Source organism: Oncorhynchus mykiss, chromosome 7, assembly GCF_057628025.1.
Source record: "Oncorhynchus mykiss isolate SJ-2025 chromosome 7, ASM5762802v1, whole genome shotgun sequence".
NCBI classification, from domain to species: Eukaryota; Metazoa; Chordata; class Actinopteri; order Salmoniformes; family Salmonidae; genus Oncorhynchus; species Oncorhynchus mykiss.
The window spans coordinates 44,791,355-44,804,435 of NC_143028.1; the positions used below are offsets into that span (position 1 = coordinate 44,791,355).

The following is a 13,081-nucleotide window of genomic DNA, read 5'->3' on the forward strand; positions in this document are numbered from 1 at the left end:
TTTTCGAGGCAGGTCAGTGTACTTTGTCACACAGGATTTATAGTTTTATTGCTGCTTTTAATGGTGTCTCAGAGTGGCTAAGCTAATGTTGCTATAGCTGACCTCTACCCTTCCGAGCTCTGCCAAACTGTGTTGCTATTGATTTGATCTGAGCTCTCTAGAGTAGACTGTGTTTCAGGGCAACAGGTGGACTGGGAAGTGGCAGTGGCGAAATTGGCCAGGCCCAGTGTGTACAATACATTCAAAAAGTATTCAGACCCCTTGACTTTTTCTACATTGTTACATTACAGCCTTATTCTAAAATGGATTTAATTTTTAAAACATCTTATCAATCTACACACAATACCCCATAATGACATAGGTAAAACTGTTTTTTTTAAAGTATTTCTTTTGCAAATGTATATAAAACAAAAAACGAGACTCTAAATTGATCTTCGGGACATCCTGTTTCCATTGATCATTCTTCATGTTTCTTCAACTTGATTGGAGTCAACCTGAGGTAAATTCAACTGATTGGACATGATTTGGAAAGGCAAACACCTGTCTATAAAAGGTCCCACAGTTGACAGTGCATATCAAAGCAAAAACCAAGCCACGAGGTCGAAGGAATTGTCCGTAGACCTCCGAGACAGGATTGTGTAGAAGCACAGATCTGAGGAAGGGTACCAAACAATGTCTGCAGCATTGAAGGTCCCCAAGAACACAGTGGCTTCCATCATTCTTAAATGGAAGAATTTTGGAACCACCAAGATTTCCTAGAGCTGGCTGCCCAGCCAAACATCAATCAGGGGAGAAGGGCCTTGGTCAGGGAGTTAAACAAGAACCTGATGGTCACTCTGACATAGCTACAGACTTCCTCTGTGGAGATGTGAGAACCTTCCAGAAGGACAACCATCTCTACAGCAGTCCACCAATCGAGCCATTACGGTAGAGTGTCAAGACGGAAGCCCCTCCTCAATAAAAGGCATATGAGTTCGCCAACAGGCACCTAAAGGACTCTCAGACCATGATAAACAAGATTATCTGGTCTGATGAAGCCAAGATTTAACTATTTGGCCTGAATGCCAAGTGTCACTTCTGGAGGAAACCTGGCAACATCCCTACGGTGAAGCATGGTGGTGGCAGCATGATGCTGTGGGGATGTTTTTCAGGGACTGGGAGACTAGTCAGGATCGAGGTAAAGATGAACGGAGAAAGTACAGAGGTCCAGAGTGCTCAGGTCCTCAGACTGGGGTGAAGGCTCACCTTCCAACAGGACAACGACCCTAAGCACATGTCCAGAAGCCACTCCTGTGTTGTCTTGGCTAAGTCTCTGAATGCCCGATCGAACATCTCTGGAGAGACCTGAAAATAGCTGTGCAGCAATGCTCCCCATCCAACCTGACAGAGCTTGAGAGGATCTGCAAAGAAGAATGGAAGAAAGTCCCCAAATACAGGTGTGCCAAGCTTATAGCGTCATTCCCAACAAGACTCGAGGCTGTAATTGCTGGCAAAGGTTATTATGCTAATGTGATATTTCCATTTTTATACATTTATACCTCTACAAACCTCTTTTTACTTTGTCATTATGGGGTATTGTGTGTAGATTGATGATGGGGGGGAAAAAACGATTTAATACTTTTTTCAGAATAAGGCTGTAACGTAACAATATGTGGAAAAAGTCAATGGATCTGAGTGATTTCCAAATTCACTGTGTATATATTTTTTTTATATGTTTTTATTTAACTAGGCAAGTCAGTCAAGAAAAAAACGTATTTACCACGACGGCCTACCCCGGCCAAACACGGACGACGCTGGGCCAATTGTGCACCGCCCTATGGGACTCCCAATCACGGCCGGATGTGCTACAGCCTGGATTCGGTCCAGGGACTGTAGTGACACCGCCTGCACTGAGAAGCAGTGCCTTAGACCGCTGCACCACCCCAGAGCCCCACTGTAATTAGACAAGTCGTTAAATGCTTTAGGTGGATAGGAGCTGGGTCTGGTTTAATGCAGGGGTCGTTGGCTGACTTGTGGCGATGAGGGTGAGAACTTCGGCGAGTCCTAAGGCCAGGACTTGGCTACACTAGACTAGAGCAGGCCAAGTCTTTCAGTATTTTGTTGAAAGCTAGGCATGAATTACCTTGCTAAGTACGTTGGGCTGTGGTCTTGATCATGCTGACTAATGTTAAACAAGCCTGCTCATTTAGATAAACAGTGCCATGCAGTGGAATGCACCATTCCTGAGTTTTAGCAGAGGACTATATTTATAGTGTTCGCCACACTCAGATTTATCTTAGCTTTCAAAATGTGTTTTTAGACTGTTAAATTGACCACGTAGATAATTGAGGATAGATTTTTTTAAATGTCTAAGAAAATCAGCCCTTACACACCCTTACTTTTTAATCTCTAGATCTGTTTGCTGAGTTGCTTTAGGACCTTTTTCTGCCCCCTAGCCTTCCACTCTGTTTTGCTGCTATGGTATGGCAGGCTCTGGAGAGCATTAGCTCCCTGTCATTGGGGCGTAACCCCACCCCCTCTACTCGTGACTGTAGAGGAGAAGGAAACGTTGCCATTATCACCGGCTGCTCATACAGTAGGTGTTAAAACACAGTGAGTTATCTGATCAGATAACAAGAAAATGAAGCACAATAAAGAGAACACAATTCTGAAGTTGCATAAACACTCCCCCTTGGCCTATCGGTATACTGGGAATACACACACACACACACACACAGTTTGTTTGTTGTTGTGGCCCTCCGGCACCAGTACGGCAGGTTTTTGTTCTCAAATGTGACCTTCCGTCTTCACTCTACTCTAAATGGACAACCGCAAACAATGACATGTTTTACATTTCTGTAGTATCCCATACCCCCATAGCACAAGCATTTTCTTACACCTGAAACCTGTTTTAGGGGGCATGACAGCAGCCTTCCTCTCTGAGTTGTTGTTTTATTGGTTGTTTGTAATGAGGAGCCCTCCAGTTAGGCCTAAGCTTCATTATCCTCCGTTTGTACCAACCGGGGCCTTGTTAAAGGTGCTGATTTTCGGTGTTGCTCGCTGCCCTGCGGCGGTGTTCTCAGTTATATTCGGAGCCCCGGCTGGCCCAGCCTGGCGGAGAAAACCCTGGGATTTTTCACTTTGCTTCAGTATAATGAGGTAATTGCCTCCTGTAGCAGGGACAGCAATTTTGCAATCTGGCACAATGGTGGCAGGAGGGCCCAGCCAATGATCAGCCCACTGCCCTGTCAGAGCTCTGCCTGCGGGGCACATGCTACCATTTATTTCCTCACACACACCTACTGTAGAGAGAAACTTATCTCCACAGACACTGGGAGAGGGAGCTAGAGAGCAGGATTTGTGTTAGAATAGAGAGAGAGGTAAAAGAGGAGGCAGAAAGCTGGAAAGGGAGGCAGCTGTGCAACGTGGGACCTGTGACTATTTGAAGAATGCCTTTTAATTATCATTCCAATTTTCTCTCAAGTCTGATGGGTTCGTTTAACCTCGTACCCTGTGGCAACCTGTAGTGAAAGTGTGTTGGAAAGAGCAGGTCTCCCAGACCCTGTTTAGAGCAAAGCGGTCTGCTGAGGCTGTGCAGGCTGCCTGCCACCAGAGGAAGCAGCAGGAATGTGGTGCGTCAGGTAAATCTGTCCCCAGACTCTGGGAACAAGCAGCCATCTCTCCACAGGCTTGTGAAACATTCCTAGCCCATCTCTCATGTCTGGAGGCAGCCAGGGCTGTGGGCTCCTTTTGTCTCAGAGCAGACCTCACTGAAACGCTGCTTTCCCTAGTAGACTGCAGCCCCCACTGTCTGCTGACAACAAGTAGGAGATGAACCGTGTGTGTGTGTATATGTACGGCCATTTGTTTGTGAGAGACATTTTGTCTATGAGTGTATTTGGCTCACAGGATTTTCTACAGTTTGATGAACTCTTGTCTGGCTATTAGTAATCTCTCGTGGACAGATCTACGTAAACATAACTGATAGGCTACCGTAGAATCTGTCACCATCCTAGGCTACCGTAGAATCTGTCACCATCCTTTGCGAGGGTGAAGACTTCGCAAACCAGAAATCTCCATTTCTAACACGCTTATCACCAGAACCCTAATCAAGCATCTGACCAAATTAGGCAAAATATTATTTCTGGGTTAACCGGCTACTGGTAACACTATCTCTGAACAAATCACTATTTTATGTTAATCACCGTGCCAGTGAGGTGGTGGCTATTTAATGCATGGTTACTCTAAACTGAAAATTGACTTGTACACAGATTGATGGCTGTGGGCTACATTGTGTAAACCAGGGATGGGCAACTTTGAAGGGGGTGGGGGCCACAAAAAAATCTGAAGTCAACTTGAGAGGCCGCAGTTGCTTGCGGGTCTGCATACCCGCATGTGCAAAGTTAATTGTGTGCAATTGTACACATTTTGCCATGGGGTATAGAGAAAATGTTGCAGGTTTGCTGCAATTGTACACATTTTGCCATGGGGTATAGAGAAAATGTTGCAGGTTTGCTGCAATTGTACACATTTTGCCATGGGGTATAGAGAAAATGTTGCAGGTTTGCTGCAATTGTACACATTTTGCCATGGGGTGGAAAGAAATGTTTGCAGTTTTAAATATATCTGAGTGAGACTGACGAACAAAATCAATGGGGCCGGCCGGTAATTCGACAGCTGCCCGCGAGACTAATTTACCAATGTAAAAAATGTTAGTCACTCAATTAGACCATGTCAGCTATCAGACACTTAGATAAAAAATAAAAAAAACTGCTGATGGACAACCACATTTTGAAATTGCACCTTGTATTCTATTTTAACTTGCAACAGTGAGTTGAGACCCCGACTGAGTTTCAAATATTCTTATTTAGTTTTTTGTTTTTATATTGATCTGAGAGCCGCCAGTTGCTTGCCCCTGGTGTAAACCAAGCCAGACACAATATTGATTGGGAACCCCTGAAACAGATCTAAAATGGGAATACAGGGTTGTCACAATGTTATAGGGAGGTGGCACAGTTGAAAAAACACCAGGAAATGAAGGTTCTGGTGGTGTGTGTCAACAAGACTAATCAGCTTGTTTTGTTCCTCAGAAATCTTGGCCACAACAAGTTGACAGCCATTGATGTCGGAGTCTTCTCAAACCTCCCAAACCTACGAGAGCTGTAAGTACCTCTCTGTCTCTCTGTCACTGTCTGTGTGTGTGTGTGTTCATCTTCTCTCAACCAGGAGTTCCCCTTGGCTGTGTGTGTGGGGACTGGGCTCAGCCTTTTCAATGGCTGTCATTCAGAACAGAATAGGATCGATTGGCAAGCAGACAACTAATCTATGAATGCATTGGGGCGGCAGGTAGCTGAGTGGTTAAAGCGTTGGGCCAGTAACCGAAAAGTTTCTGGATCGATTTCCCGAGCAGACAAGGTAAAAATCTGTCGTTCTGCCCCTGAACAAGGCAGTTAACCCACTGTTCCCCGGTAGGCTGTCATTGTAAATAAGAATTTGTTCTTACCTGACTGGCCTAGTTAAATAAAAAAAAAAATGTAAATACACAAAAAAAATCTCCTCACAATGTGCTTCACCTTCACTTCCTAGCGTGCGTGCGCATGTCTGCAGTGTTGTGTGTTTAGGCTAATAAAATGATTTATTTTAGCGATAGGCCTAGCAGGTTTCCCAATGCTAGCGTTAGAGGGGGCATCAATGATGTTCTTACTGGACAGTACCCTGAACAAACACTGCAGTAGATCGGCATCTCACACAATCACTTACTCTCCCCATAATAGTCAGGCCCCTTACTGATATATGGTACATTTATTCTCAGTCACATACATTATCTTATCTTTGGATGTGTTGTCTTAAAATTAGTCCAATTGAGGATATTAAGCTTTCTCCATCTACCGACCACCACGCAGGCCAAAACCTGGCTTGTGAATATCTGATATGCTCAAGAGGGTCTATCTTCAACCCAGGCAGGGAGGCCACAGACACTGACACCTGTCAGAGCCCAAGCGCCCACTCTAGCCTGACACGGCTTCATCCATCCATGTTTTTACGCGCAAGCAATTCTGTTCTATATGAATGATTCAGATGCACTCTGCCACCATGTTGATCCACTTCCTTATTAGACTACGACACTGTGAGGCAACCTCAGGTTCACTTCCAAATACAACTTGGTCAGTCAATTCACAGCAGTGTTATCTCACTCAATACAGTGTTCTGTTACTTTCTCCTCTCCATCCATTCTGCCCTCTAACATCACTGCCTCTATGTTTCCCTCAGGCGCCTGGACCATAATGAGCTGACGTCCATCCCTGATCTAGGACCGTCTGTGTCTCAGATCGCTTCCCTCTACCTGTGAGTACACATTTAATTTACCACCATGAGGATGTCAAGCTGGCATCACACTGTCCCTCGCCGAATTGTCAGTGTTTGTTTGAGTGCAAGTTTAGTTATGACCAAGAAGACTAGCGAGACACTCTTTCTAGTTGAATTGCTATGCTGTGACGGTCGTATGGTGTAACGTTGACCATGCGGAGCACTAAGAAAGTGCTCCAGAGTTCTATCCTGGGTAAAGTTGTGAAACTCTGCCTGGAGGGACTGCCTATGCTGGCATCTCACAGGAGATTTACTGCCCTATTTTGGAAAGAGACGCTGTGTGTGTGTGCGTGCTGTGAGCCTAGTGGCCCCCTCGACAGACAGACACACAATTGTGACACTGTCCTGCTTGCTTGGCCTACAGAGTAAGTAAGTATTTGTTGTTTTCCCGACAGTTCACCTCTCATGGTGGCTAAGGAACATTCAATCATCTCACTCAACCTCAAACAGGAGAGAAAGCCCATAGGTTCGGTCTTAACCGTTACCATTAAAGACAAGCTGCTTGTCTGTTGGTATAACACCCACTTCAATGTAACATTCCAGCAGGTTCCTGTAAAACTGACCATCACTATGCATCACTTTCAGTGCCTCTCCCTATGTATCATCCGTCGGCCCCTCAAAATAGGCTGTGTAGTGTTCTCACTAACTGTCTCTAAGCACTTTGTCAGATTTGTGACAGTTCCAATTCAGCGAAATGTGAAACTTCCTGTCAAACAGGATACAGTTGAAGTCGGAAGTTTACATACACTTAGGTTGGAGTCATTAAAACTTGTTTTTCAACCACTCCACAAATTTCTTGTTAACAAACTATAGTTTTAGCAAGTCGGTTAGAACATCTACTTTGTGCATGACACACGTCATATTTCCAACAACAATATTTCCGTCATACCGCTCAGGAGGGAGATGTGTTCTGTCTCCTAGAGATGAACGTACTTTGGTGCGAAAAGTGCAAGTCAATCCCAGATCAACAGCAAAGGACCTTGTAAAGATGCTGGAGGAAACAGGTACAAAAGTATCTATATCCACAGTAAAACGAGCCCTATATCGACATAACCTGAAAGGCCGCTCAGCAAGGAAGAAGCCACTGCTCCATAACCGCCATAACAAAGCCAGACTACGGTTTGTAACTGCACATGGGGACAAAGATTGTACTTTTTGAAGAAATGTCCTCTGGTCTGATGAAACAAAAATAGAAATATTTGGCCATAATGACCATCGTTATGTTTGGAGGAAAAAGGGGGAGGCTTGCAAGCCGAAGAACACCATCCAAACCGTGAAGCACGGGGGTGGTAGAATCATGTTGTGGGGGTGCTTTGCTGCAGGAGGGACTGGGGCACTTCACAAAATAGATGGCATCATGAGGAAGGACAATTATGTGGATATAAAGCTTGCTAGCAAATTGGTCTTCCAAATGGACAATAACCCCAAGCATACTTCCAAAGTTGTGGTAAAATGGCTTAAGGACAACAAATTAATTGTATTGGAGTGGCCATCACAAAGCCCTGACCTCAATCCTATAGAAAGTTTGTGGGCAGTACTAAAAAAGTGTGTGTGAGCAAGGAAGCCAACAAACCTGACTCGGTTCCACCAGATCTGTCAGGAGGAATGGGCCAAAATTCACCCAACTTATTGTGGGAAGCTTGTGAAAGGTTACCTGAACCGTTGGACCAAGTTAAACAATTTACAGGCAATGCTACCAAATACTAAATGAGTGTATGTAAACTTCTGACCCACTGGGAATGTGATGAAAGAAATAAAAGCTGAAATCATTCTCTATACTATTATGCTGGCATTTCACATTCTTAAAATAAAGTGTTGATCCTAGCTGACCTAAGACTGGGATTTTATACTAGGGTTGAATGGTGAAAAACTGAGTTTAAATGTATTTGGCCAAGGTGTATGTAAACTTCCCACTTCAACTGTATGTTGGAGGTTTAGTTTGAAGAAAAAAAAATCTGCTTTGTTTTCTGTGAGTCATTGCCTCTTAAAGTATTCTGCTTGATTTTAGGTCACTGTAAAGCCTCAAGGTTTTCATTTAGGCTATGTGTTTGAAGTGACTGCTAGTTCAGGAGACTGCAGTTCGTAGCTCTACTCTCTGCTTGGGACAAGCTTCTTTTTTTGGCCTGATTCTCAGCCTGTTGCTATGGGAAGCTCAGTGCATGATGGGAAGAGGCATATCTTTCCAAAGCTGCAGAGCTGAAAGGAGTAGAACCTGCAGCTGGAGCTGTCACTCACAGGGCTTACTGTAAAAAGGTGACAGGAAGGGTTGGGGGATGGGAAAGGGCTGGCTCAGAATGACATCACTGTTACCGCCACAAGGCGGGCTTTTTGAGGTGGGAAGTACTGGAGCTCAGGTTTTGCCCACAAGTAACCCCACCTCACCCAGCTCCCTGTCTGCCCCCCAACTTCTGGTCTGTTTGTTAGGCTGATCCTGGCTGGATGGAAGTGGGGACTAAATTCCTCTGCCTGTGGTGGAGAGCGGCAGGAATGCTGTCTGACAGCAGTGCTGTGTGAGACTGCAGCCGCAGAGCGAGGGGGAGAGAGGAAGGAGAGAGAAAGGGTGCTAGAACAGAGGGTTGTCTGTCACCATCCCCTGACCTGCGCTGGCTTCTCTCTGGGCTGAGAGGAGAGGAAGAGCTGATGGCCACAGTGAGACCAGCCTCTGTGCTCCACTCTTATGTTATCCCTTCAACCAGCTGGCCTCCTCTCCTCCAACAGAGTTTCTGAAGCATCGTGTGGTGATTCTCTCTGACAACACCAGGCACTTTCTTGTTTTCTCTTTGTCTCGCTACCTCTCTCTCTTTCTCCCCATATCACTCGTTCTCTCTCCCACACGCCCAACGGTTCTTTTGATCCTCTAACTTGTGGAGTTCATCATGCAGATCAGCCAGTCAGAGCGGCCCTAACCAGCTAATCTGTGTGGCCGCGGGGCTTTGGCTTGGATTAATCACTGCTCTCTGATCAGCCATGGCCCCACCCCGGCCCGGGGCTCCCACACTCCCACAATGCACCTGGCATCCTGCTCTCCCAGAATGCAGCAGGGCTCCCACGCTCCAACAATGCCACAGCAGGCCACCAAACCCCCATAGAATCACATGGGCCAGGGGAGAGTGAGACTTCTCCATTGTCCGGCATCCGCCCTTCCAACTTCAAAGAGAGGTGTCAAAACAACTCCATGAAAATCACATGGTTAATGGGATGAAATGATTTAAAATAACTGTTCTATTGTCTTCATTCCCAACATCAAAACGAGGTAGAATCCACACAGATCACAGTGGAAATGGGAGAATGGGCAGTAGTGTAAACACTTTTGTTATCAGCACCCTCAACATCAAAAGCGGTGTCAAAACCGACCCTAGGAAAATCAAATGGCTAAATGGATGATGAGATTTGGAATAAAGGGATCTGTTGAATGTACCACAGACATCAAAGAGAGAGGGAAAGCCAACCCCCAAAATTGCATTGGCAATGAGATAATCAGTTTTTATATTAACAAACGTATTGTCTGCATCCCCCCAACATCAAACATCACAGCCCCCGTCCCACCCCAGTCCCCACCTCTCCCCTCGCCCATCCTCTGAGTATCACACAGCTGGACTATTTTGGCTGTGGGAGAATGGGGTTGAGGAAAGTAAGAATGAGGAACTGTACTTGGAGAGAGAAGAGAGGGGAAGGGAGAGTGGGACATTGTAGTTAGCATCTGAGAGACGGAGAGATCCAAGCCAGCCTCGCCCTCCTGCTTGAGCCAAGACTGCCTAGTTTTTCCCAGCAAGGGTCAGCAGCTGTTGACCCTTCCTCACCCTCCCTCCTCACCCCTCCCTCCCTGTTCAGTAGAGCCTCAGTTCTCCCCCTGTCAGTCAGTCTCCCTAAGCCTTCCTCTCTGTCTCTGGGCTTCCCAGGGGCTTCATGTAGGTCAGGGAGGAGAGGGAGGGCCTGAGACTCATCCTAAACCCTTTTCACCACTGTTTATCCAGGTGGGCTCTGGGCTGCTGTGGGACCCCACTCCCCTCATGGCCCAGAGTAAAGGGTCTACAGAGGGTCTTACTTGACCATCTCATCTGTGTGTGTGTGTTTTGTGTTTTGCTGCAGTTTGACTGCCGGGACACCTTTCTGGAAACACCAGAGGACAAACGTCCAATTTTTACCAAACACTGTTTGATGCTGGGTCTGGGAGTTGACTCTAAATGAGGTTCCTTGTGTGGTTTTACTCATGGCATGGGTTTTATTTGAAGTCAAATGTCATGTTGATTTCAGTTAGTGAAGAGACTAGGAATGTTACTGACCCTGATCCTCTTGAGGAGACAGGAATTCCAGGCAGGGATCAGCAGTTCCTGGCGTGTGTGCTGTTGGGTTCAGGTCACATGGAGGGTGGTGTGTCAGTGAAGGGGGTCAGTAACACTAGCCGTAGTGTCAGGGAGGTGCTACCGAGGCTGGGGTGTATACCGTATTTTTAGTGTAGAACGGTGTTGATGCATGTACTGGTTGGGGTTTTTACGTTACCTATGACAGTATATCAATGTTTGGTTTGTTAATTGTGTTACGCTACTACACCGTGTGTAATGTCCGTTTTTCTAGTTTGCTCCGTGTGCTACTTACGTTGTCTCTCTCTCGCCCTCCCTCCTTCCACCCACACCAAGCCCCACCCCGGTCACACATGGAAAGCAGGTTTTACTTTACCACGAGTCACAACTACTTGCAGTTCACATGCAGTGACAGTCTGCATGGTCAATGCTGCAGATGCAACAAGATGTTGGTGAAAACTATGCTCCTTTCCACTTTGCTGAATATAATTTGTTTAAAATTTAAATGTAGCCTTTATTTAACTAGGCATGTCCGTTAAGAACAAATTCTTATTTAGAATGAAGGCCAAACCCGGACGACGCTGGGCCAATTGTGTCTGCCCTATGGGACTCCAAATCTCGGCTGGATGTGATGCAGCCTGGATTCGAACCAGGGACGGCAGTGACGCCTCTTGCACTGAGATACAGTGCCTTAGACCGCTGCGCCACCCGGGAGCCCAAAATTACCCTATTAGTTTGTGTATCTTACGGTCTGCAAACAGTTAGTTTCTCTTCTTAGCAAGTTGTGGCAAAAATAAATTGTCAGCCGTTAATGCTAATCACCAGCTAGGTGACTAGCTAAATGTACTTTGTCCGAGCAAAGTTAGCTAGCTAACACAGCCTGATACCAGTGCTGGTCTAGGCCTAAATTAGCATGTTGTTTGTGCAACGGTAGATATAGTCTAAATCAGAGAGGAATAGGGAAAGAGCCATTATTTTAGCCACATCAAAGCTATATCAAGTAAGAGAAGGTATTTAATGTAACAACTAATTAGGGTCCATTGGAAAACACTGACCAACACTTTGGTTCCTACCCTGTCACAATAACCCCTCCCTGGCTTTTTCATTCGTTGTCATGTCAAACAACACGGTATTCAAAGTGCCCATTATATTCCAACTTTTGGTTGCCATTTTATTGAACAGTATAAAACAGAATGGACAAAGTTCCATTTCAAAACACTTCATGTATATGTTTCCACCCTAGGGTCATGCACCACTTTTATTATTCAAAAAAGAGAAAATACCGTCAAATACAGTTGTACTGCCTAAAATACGTAAAATATTGTGATATGACATTTTGGCTATATCGCCCCGCCTTAATGTGGTATATGTATCATTGAGCACAGGCTTTCATCCCTGCTCGGGTAGCACTGGCCTTCACTGGCTCCGCCCACAATGGCAGGCTGAGGAAGAGTCAACCATTTGGACAACCTAAAAGAAGCATGTATCTGTTTCCTATCTTTGTCCGTGTGGATTTGTCTTTGTTTTGTATGTGTCTGTTCACGTGCTTGTGTGCGTAGGTCTATATACATCTGTGTGGGAGTTTTTGTCTTTTGTGTACTGTCTGTGTGTATATCCTTCTGTTTGTGTGTGTGTGTGGTGCGGGGGAGGTCTGTATGCACATGTGTGTGTCTTTGTTATTTGCCCCTGTGCCAGTACTGGGCATAGGTACACAGGGGGAAGTGACTGGGATTCCTGTCCAGCTCTGTCCCTGTCCATCTGTCTGTCTGCAGGCTGTAGCTCAGAGGTGGATTTTTCCCATTCCTTCCAGCCAACACCAAAATAAACCACAGATGTGGAGAGGGACTGTGACCGACCATTCCTGCAGAGCAGAGAGCAGGCCAAAATACAAACGAGCTTTTTAAAAACTATTTCTCAGGCCTCCTACTGCAGGATTAACTGGACTGTCAGGAGGGACAGAGTTAGACAGTGCTTAAAATGTAAGTCCTTTCGTATAGCCAAGTCTTCCTCCATTTGATTTGGAAGTAGTCGGTTACATTTAACACCAATAAACAAGCCATGAACATCATAGTCACAAAAAATACCTTCTCTGATGAAGCTTTGCTTGGATCTGTGTTTTTTGTAGTAAGACCATGTGTTGCTCAGGGTTGGGTTGGTGTCTGTTGCTCAGGGTGGGGTTGGTGTCTGTTGCTCAGGGTGGGGTTGGTGTCTGTTGCTCAGGGTGGGGTTGGTGTCTGTTGCTCAGGGTGGGGTTGGTGTCTGTTGCTCAGGGTTGGGTTGGTGTCTGTTGCTCAGGGTTGGGTTGGTGTCTGTTGCTCAGGGTGGGGTTGGTGTCTGTTGCTCAGGGTGGGGTTGGTGTCTGTTGCTCAGGGTGGGGTTGGTGTCTGTTGCTCAGGGTGGGGTTGGTGTCTGTTGCTCAGGGTGGGGTTGGTTGT

At 45.8% G+C, this 13,081-nt stretch overlaps 1 protein-coding gene across 2 annotated transcripts in view; it reads left to right on the plus strand.

Moving 5' to 3' along the window:
- LOC110527965 (leucine-rich repeats and immunoglobulin-like domains protein 1) overlaps window positions 1–13,081 on the plus strand; it is a 51,062-nt gene that overhangs the window by 9,532 nt on the left and 28,449 nt on the right. For both annotated transcript variants that reach the window (XM_036983446.2, XM_036983447.2), the window contains exons 2-3: window positions 5,070–5,141; window positions 6,250–6,324. In XM_036983446.2, coding sequence (XP_036839341.2) covers window positions 5,070–5,141; window positions 6,250–6,324 — 147 coding nt within the window. The remainder of the gene's footprint in view (window positions 1–5,069; window positions 5,142–6,249; window positions 6,325–13,081) is intronic.